At 48.5% G+C, this 8,424-nt stretch overlaps 1 protein-coding gene across 1 annotated transcript; it reads right to left on the reverse strand.

Moving 5' to 3' along the window:
• Positions 1-5,286: 5,286 nt before the first annotated feature.
• Positions 5,287-8,424, reverse strand: EAH_00039880 (hypothetical protein, conserved; the record flags this gene model as incomplete). The annotated part of the gene is made up of 6 exons (XM_013391908.1): positions 5,287-5,321; positions 5,483-5,550; positions 5,737-5,970; positions 6,672-6,871; positions 7,182-8,042; positions 8,311-8,424. The coding sequence occupies 6 exons, from the start codon at positions 8,422-8,424 to the stop codon at positions 5,287-5,289; spliced, it is 1,512 nt and encodes a 503-aa protein (XP_013247362.1).

Below are 8,424 nucleotides of genomic sequence, written 5' to 3' on the forward strand. Positions count from 1 at the left end.
ATATTTGTGGAAGCGCAAACAAAGCTTTTCTCTGAGGACAAAAAGTGGGGAAAGACTCAATCCAGATGCAAGATCGGATCATGCACTCTCCATTTAAAGAAAAGTATGACAAGAGCCACTTTCTGGGTTGGCTTAGGGAGACAGAAGAGACAAAATGCCTCTAATAAATAGGAAATTCTCCTGTCAGCGCGCAATTGCAGCCCCACAGTTCGCATGTACGCCTTCAATAACATCCTAGCGAGACACATTCTGTAACTATGAGATGCTGCCTGTCGTCTTAGTATGTGCTGGAAGGTTGGTAGTTAGAAAGGAAGTGTGTAAGGGTGGAAATATGAAGAAATGGGTGCCTTGTGCAGTGGTTCCCAGCGCCTTTATATGCTGCTGCACGGAACAACGCAATAAACATGGCTGGAGAAGTGGGGGAATAGAAGTGCACGACAACCATCCTATTACCGTGGCACTAATTGAGGTTCAGCTCACTTTTGTGTCCTAAATGTGGAACGGGAGGCGGTTGTCTTTGAAGTAGAGTGCAACGGAAGCAATCATGCAAGTTACTAGAGAATGCTGTGACGCAAGGGATGGGAGGCCATGAAGATGGAAAAGGTGGTGCAGATCAACAGACCAGGTCTCAAATTGGGCGGGTTTTTAGAAGGATGTTGCTTTTAAAAAAGGATTATATTGGATAGGCATGCCTTTTTGAGGCTTGAAAGTGAGGCAACGGGCTATGGAGTTTGTGACACGGACCCGGCGACCAGCTGAACGAGGAGTACCAGAGACTGCTGTATTGTATTTCTTAAGCAGGCCTTTTATTCCGCACATTTTGCTGCAAAATTGCGTAATGCCGTGTCGTTTTGGGGTCTTCTGGATGGCCTCTATGAGCTCTGCTGTAGTACCTTTGCCAAACAATGAGACGACGCTCAGCCTTACCATCAGTAGCTATTGTGCCGCTGGATCCGAGAGCAGTTCACTTCTGACAATGCTCTAGCTAGCAGAAAGCATCGTGACTCCGCTAATTAACCCCAACACCACATGTATGCAAGGAGAAGCAGCGCTGCCTTCACATACATATGGCAGCATTTTGTTGCAGTCACCGGCCGGCACAAGGATAATGTTGGAAACTCCACCTGAAGGATACGCATGCGCTGATTTGTGTCTCAGCGGCAAGAGATTAGAACAAGGTTAATGGAACACAACCAATCCTACTGATCGAAGGGAGTTTCAACACAAAGATAGCTCAAGAACAAATGCTTAAGTGCGGGTAGCACAAAATGAGGCTTTGTTCTTGAGGTATCTCTGCGGTGAAAATCCTTATGCCGGCTGCCGCCTTGCGTAGTTGTAGTTCCGTTTTCAAAATGCAAATAAAGGGCTACAGCTACATTGTGCAGCTGATACTGGCAATCTTATTCTTGAAATCAGTGGCAGTGCAGTGACTGCTATATACAGTAGATGGTAACTTATTGCTGGAGCATATCGTGGCCAGGCTAACACTGGGCAATGGCCTGTGGCAGAACTGAAGGAGATAAAGAAGGAAATAATTTTGCTAGAGGTCGAACAGTATAAACCATCTATGAACAACATTCCAGCGGAAACCTGGGAATTTTGTGTTAATGATCCTCTTCAGGACTGTCCGGTGGTTGAAACTGGAGGGACTGTGAAAAGGCGTTTGACGAAGAATGCGAAGAAATCGCCGAAATTGAAGAAAAATTGCGCCTTAAGAAAGGCAAAGCATTACCTCCATTCCAGCTAGGGAAGAAGAGAGAGAGATTGGGATCGACTCAAATTTACTGCCCAACGATATCGGAATTGTGAGCGGCTGCAGGAACAGGCAACAGCACGCAGATTCTGTATCCAGGAAGCTAGGGGACTGCCCATATCTGCGGAAGCAATTCTGTTGCAGTGAAACGTAACAAAATTGCAAATTGTGAGCATGCGGCACAAGACACTGAACACTTCCTTCAGTAGGAGCCTTCCCTGATGTCGAGGGGCCGTTTGTCTTGACAGCCAAACCCAGTGACACAGGGAATAGGGGGATGCTCCCTCACCACGCCGACCACTGGAAAGGGCGTCAAGTCCTTCTCCCGTTGTTTTGTGAAAAAGGAGCAATATCGTCCGGAGGGTGAGAGGGAACATGATGTGCCCTGCTGCGGTGTGGTGGGCATTTACCTGTTCATACCAACTTTAAAATTAATGACACATCGGAGAGAGAGCTTTCTTTAGATGTCCTAAAGAGTTGTATTGTACGCTTGGTGGCTCATGAAGTACAAATTCACACTCAAATGCAACAGCGTCGTTGGCGAGGACTCTCTAGGCGCCTTCCGCGTCAAGCGCTGTGTTCTCTCCATCTGCTCCTGCCTGCGATGACTCCCGCTTCCTTTACAAGTTGAGTTTCTCTCTTATCCCTTCTAACTCTTACGGCCGTGATTGTTGCCGAGCTCAACAGTGGATGCGAATGATTTCAAATTCTTTTCCTGCAAAGCCTTCCGATTCCTAAATGGGGATAGGCGGATATTTCCTTCGGTTTCTTAGGGTTTACCACCAGCCAGATTTTTTGATAATCTCTCATTCAGAGACAGACAATAATATCATTGCCGATAGATCCAGCAAACTTGCCAACTTCGTTCCCTGATGGAGTTCAGTTGCAGTAGATGAAGCTGTGTATTGACCACACAATGGTCACTACTGCCAGGGAAGCGAATAGTAGGATGACCATCGCAAAATATAACAATATAGCGGGGTTTCCGTGGCGTAGGTGAGAAAATTATTAGCTCACCCGACATTGTACCGGGCTGTTAGCTGTCAGCACAGTCCACCTGCAAAAGGACGGCTACCACATATAGCCTGGAGTAGCTCGGAAGTGTGTGAAGAGAGCACTGGAAATACCTTTACAGGTGTATTTTCAGACAGCACTTTCACTTTTTCTAGATTTTGGGGTGCTGAGCTCCGGTTTGTCGGTTGCCCGATGGCCTTGCTAGGGGAGCGACTACGATGAGCGTTGGTGCTGCCTTATATTGTACTCCTTTTTTGGGTTAGGCACTAAAACTCGACTATCAACACCCTCATGCTTCAGAAGCAGCATTAGTCAGCAAGCGAGCCAATCCATTTCATCATTTGAGTTCAGCAAGATGCAATCGGGAACAACAGCGGTAGCAAAGAATGTAGGCGTAAGTCCTGTTTCCCGTGTAATTACCTTTTAACATTTTTCGTGTGCTGGTTTGGAGGTTACTCTATTTTCGGCGCTCGCTCATCCTTTTCTTAGGCAGCTCGGCACAAAAGCACCTGTGCTTTTTAGGGAGCTGTAGCGGTGAATGTACCAGAGTCAAAAGTTGGCGCAAGCAGAAATGAATGCGCATCTATTGGCCAATGGAAGCCAACCCAGCATTCAACAATTGACTAAGGCGATAGTGCATACTCAGGAAGAGGGGTTGATGAAACTCGCACGCAGGCTTGCTGTTGCGTGCAGGAGTTGCAGCAGAGAGTGCTGCAGCTAAGGGCAAGCGGCCACTTCTCCTCACCAGCTGTGGGACCCTATGTAGCATTCCTCCGGATGCCGAAAGATAGGAGGGGACGCGTGCAGCTTTTTGACGGTCACCATTTTGTGGGTTCCCACACTATTGCAGCGGGTGTGCAGAGAAAAAGCAGAGAAAGTAAGGAGGTGATAAAGGCAATCTGCATCTGCTGGTGCTGCTTATCTTTGCTACTGCTGCTGCCGATTCGTGCGTCGTCGTTTACCACTTTTACGTATTCACCTGTGCACTTCCAATTTAGAATTCAGCCCCAAACCTCTGCCTAGTACATCACATTCCACCAGAACACGAGCGTTTATTGCAAGGTGCCCATTATCCTGCCTTTGGCATTTTTGGAACCCTAGGGAAGGAGCGTGCATTTAGAATATCGTACGATGCTGCAACTGCAAGAATTATTCGACTGGGGGTAAGCGGGCTCCTTACGTACATTGGAGTGCTAGTACTCAACAGCCTATTTGAAGCTTTAGGAACTTCAAACTGCTTTGCTTCACTCATAAAGTTTAAATGCACCGCCGGCTTGCCGGCCCATTGCAATGCCTTGTTATTTGAGGGCGTGCTATTTTTATTGCCGCCTTTACATCTGTCTAATCCACACAACTAACCTGATATGGTTGTTGAAATTCTTGTATCTGTCTCAAGCGGACAGAGTTGATGGAACAGCTTCGCAGAGTTATTGTCCTCAAGGCTTCCGTCTCTTTTCGTTCAACTAGGGTCAAAACACGCTTCTCCTTGTAGACAACTACACCGTACAAACTCTCTCTGAGATCGACTAATTGCTTACGTGCCAGTACGGACGAATTGTGCCGTACCGATCCCAATGACGTTTATTGGGATCTAAGCACAAGAAGCTCAATTCCCAGTGACGGTAATGGAGCTTCCTGCGCTGCATTGATATACGTAAGCCAGTGCTGCGTGTCACAAGCGTCTTGCAAAGGAGTAAAATCACAATAGGCCAAGTGAGGGAAGCAGTGCAAGCTCTCCCAGGAGTTCATCAAATGGCTAGCAACTAGCGAAGCGACGGACTTAGGGACACCTTAACGATACCATGCAAACTAGTGCAGAACAAATGCATAAAACTTTGGAAATTTCACAATTTGCTTCCTTTTACGCTCTGCTGTGTGCTTGGAACTTGCCCTGCAGGGACACCGACCTTTCCTGCCCTAGACTACATAACGTCTTCATGTAAATAACCAGCCTAACGGTTGCCCTTCACTACGCATTCTACCTGTGTGTGATACTATACTGAAGAGATTGGGATAAAACAGCTTCCAGAGCTTCCTCCCCTATAAGCCGTTCCTAGCAGTGTCCAAATCATACGGTTGAACTCTAGCGATCGTCAAGCCCTACTCACGGGACCAAAAGCCGTGAAGGTTCATTATAGCTTAACTGAAAAATCAAAGGCATCCATCAAAGGTAAATCTGTTGCGGTCTGTAGTTTCTTACTAGGTCATGGGCTGCGCATTCGTGTTTGCCTTTGCGTATCTCGCTCCTGTGGGAGGCGCACTGGCTTGCACTTGGAAATTCCAGCCATGCTCCATTTTTGACGAACCCCACGACGAACGTGATCGAGCATCTTTGCCACGACTCACTTGAAAACCAAGGATACTTTATTGTTCATACAAACGAGGAAAAATATTGCTTGTGCGCATCCCGACCAAATCAGCTTGCCACAATTCACTTGGTAACCACGGAGACTTGATTTGGTAAGTGCATGAGAAGTACATTTAAGCATGTGTTGCACGCACGCTCACCAGGGCTGGCACTACATATCTATACTCGCCTCCGATAGCCCCAAGGCTGTGAATTGTCACACCCCAAGTAACATGCTTATGTTCCCTTGCGAAATTCGTGACAAGCTGAAAGCCGAAGTAAGGCAATCCCTTGAAGTTCCATAGCTGCACTAATGAGCCGTGGTGAATAAATTCCTTCCAAGTGGGCGTAAGAAAATGGTACCTTACGTGAGGCGACTTTTTGAGGCTTCATGCCTGCACTAAACAGCCACGAATTAGCTCCGGCGAGCTGATTGCTGACGAACAATCAGAGGCGAAGCAAATCTAATCCTCGGTTGGCTGGCGTAGACTCGCTCTTGAAGAATCCTCACGGGATATACAGATACACGTTGCTGCATCGCATGCCAGCATTGAAAGCCTTGCGTTATCGCACGGGTAAGCGCAGCAAATACGCTTCTGCTGCGTTTGACACAAGTACATACCGGTCTGATTCGTCTCTAGTGATGTACTCTTTCGACATTAAACCTTCAAGAGACGCCTTTACGGTTTCTGGCCTCAAGCCGCAACAATCTACGCGTTCACTTGCGGTAGGAGGTTTCTCAACCGGTCGTTGCAGAAGCTGCATCAGTTGCTGATGAGTCAGCCGACGGTGCTGCTTGAACAGCCTCACGACTTTTGCATCGAGCTTTGCTCTCTCTTCTGCATCCAGTGGACCCCTGACACTCCGCGGAGACAGTGGCTCACAGCGCTTCGATGGGGAGCCTACGGCCTGTCCGACAATCCATGCAGAGTGCATCCACCAGATTCCATACATAGAAAACAATTCTTGACATGGCATGAAATTCGAATAACAGCGACGAAAGAACGTGTTTCAATTTACTGTAAGAGGATTGACTGTACAAGGGAGACGCCTAATGTCAAGCTCTGCATTGAAGCAGAACAACGATGACAAGCCGTCGCCTGAGGACCTGCGCTAAGAAGAGAGAAGATCCATGCTGAAATAACGATGGGTGTCTACCTGCCCATCAGCTCGACTAAAACATACGCTAATACTTTCCGATCCCTTCAACCTGAATGACGAAGCTTAGCTGACTGGGAGCTTTAAGAGGCATACCAAAAGGTCTTGTGGTTCTACTTGAAGGCCTTCCAGGATAGACAATGTATCTTCTGTGGAAATGCCAATTAAATGCGCTGCTGTCTGTACTGAGATAAGTGGAGTGCTGCAAGAGCAGTGGCACATCCATGAATTCCTCGTAACGCCGACATGCCGAACTTCCGTTGGCAATTTTCTTCTCCACACTACTGTATGCTTCTTGCGTTTCTACCTGACTAATCATTATTATGGAATTCGAATTTAATTCCCTGGGGAAGAACAACCCCTGGGGTATCTCGCTGTTAAGGCCAGCAGAAGTCGTACTCATTAAAGAGAAGCAGTACAAATGATGTGATCAAGCAGACGCGAAAGTCTGCTGTTTTCAGTTCTCCAGAGGTCCCAATGAGCGGTTGAGCCTCATGCTGCTGCTGGCGAAGGATGACAGTCATGTCTGCGTGCCCAGCCTTCCACAGCCAGTGAAGCTGCCGCTCTGGAAAATGGGCCTTGTACATGCTGCCAAATGCCTGCATAGACAATTGAGCTGTTTAAAAACCGTCATGAGAAGTACAATTTTCAAATGTTCTGCTTCCCATCAGCCTAGCAAGCAGCAACATGGTTTGCATCGACCGTTTTGCCAGCAGAAGAAATCACTCAGACCTTGTTTAGCACACTATCTCTAGCTGGCGAGGCTAACATAACCTGTCGCAAAAATACTAAAAATAGTGAAATAGCCCTTTGGGATGTTGGTTAAAGATCAAGCGTGTAACACGAGCAGAACACCCGCGCCAGACTGATAGTGGTCAGGACACCTCGTAGACCATAGCACAAACTGACCTCTAAGTACGTATGCAGCTCTTTCGGGATCTTGAGCCCTCCAACATTAACCAAATGGTTGGTAAGTCTGCCTGGGAGGACATCGGAGCCCATTTGCTGAGGTGGGAGGCGACTCACTTCAGGGGCCGCTAGAGGGAGATACGTCTCCCAGGCTGTCTTCGTGAGCACCAAGGCCTCAAACCTGCCTGACCGGTCACTGCTACGCCCTGTTGAAACGGTTGAGCGGAATGTGGGCTCTGAGTCCACTTCATGACGATCATGCAAAAAGGCCCTACGGTGCTCCAGCTGCTGGCCTGCGCCAGCCTGTGCAGTGTCCACTGCACGAGAAGCTTCTGTGGCCGTTACGTTGGAAGAAACAGCCGCTGCTCTAGAAGCTAGAGAATTCTTTTTCTGTCTTACGTGTCTTGTATATAGAAGCAAGGTCTCTCTTGCCGCAGCAATGTCCGATATAACCTGTCGAACACGCCACTGCTCTTCGGGCGGAACGGGGCAGCGGGCCTCGAACGCATGTTGTATTGCCTCCCATACTCTCAACTCCAAGGCACAAACTGCTGCTGCTACACCCGAGAAGACATCTACAGAGCCCACTTCCCGCCGGCTTTCTGGGGCGTCAGTGCTTTCGAAGAAGGCCATGTATGCAGCATGATTGTTCCCCGCCGCACGGCGAGCACGTGCTAGCCGTACATGGATTGGGATTCGATCCAGACGGCTAACAAGCTTGTCGCACTCCAGGGGACCTTGCCTGCCGCTAAGTCCCCAGGTGACCCACTCTGGCAAGAGCCTGCAGGCTAGCAATCTTGCGTATGCCGAAAGGAAGCGTTCTGGGAAATGCAGTCTAGAACATAGGCGGGCCACAGTCTCCTGAAAGAACGAGGCAGAGGTTTTATAGCCCTGGAACCATGCGCAGATGTGGTGATCTCGTAGCTGCTGCTCCACGCCACACGTGTTACGGTGCAAGGGAATGCTGACACACTTCCCAAATGCTTGTATCTGGCGTCCCGCCGTCCTTCGTCGGCAACGTTGCAGCTGCGGCACGCCGTAGTTGTAGGTCCATGTAAGCAGCCACTGCTTCCTCTACTGTAAGTACGCTGCCTGAAGGGATTGCTGTGCAAGCTAAGCACTTCGCTACTTGGGGATTCGACACAACCGTGTCAAACGCCTGCGTCAGACGTTCAAAAAGACCAAAGACAGTCACTGCTGCGGGCGCTTTTAGTCGTTGTTCCTTCAGACGATCAAGAAACAT

Source organism: Eimeria acervulina, genomic scaffold (assembly GCF_000499425.1).
Source record: "Eimeria acervulina Houghton genomic scaffold, Eah_scaff476, whole genome shotgun sequence".
NCBI classification, from domain to species: domain Eukaryota; phylum Apicomplexa; class Conoidasida; order Eucoccidiorida; family Eimeriidae; genus Eimeria; species Eimeria acervulina.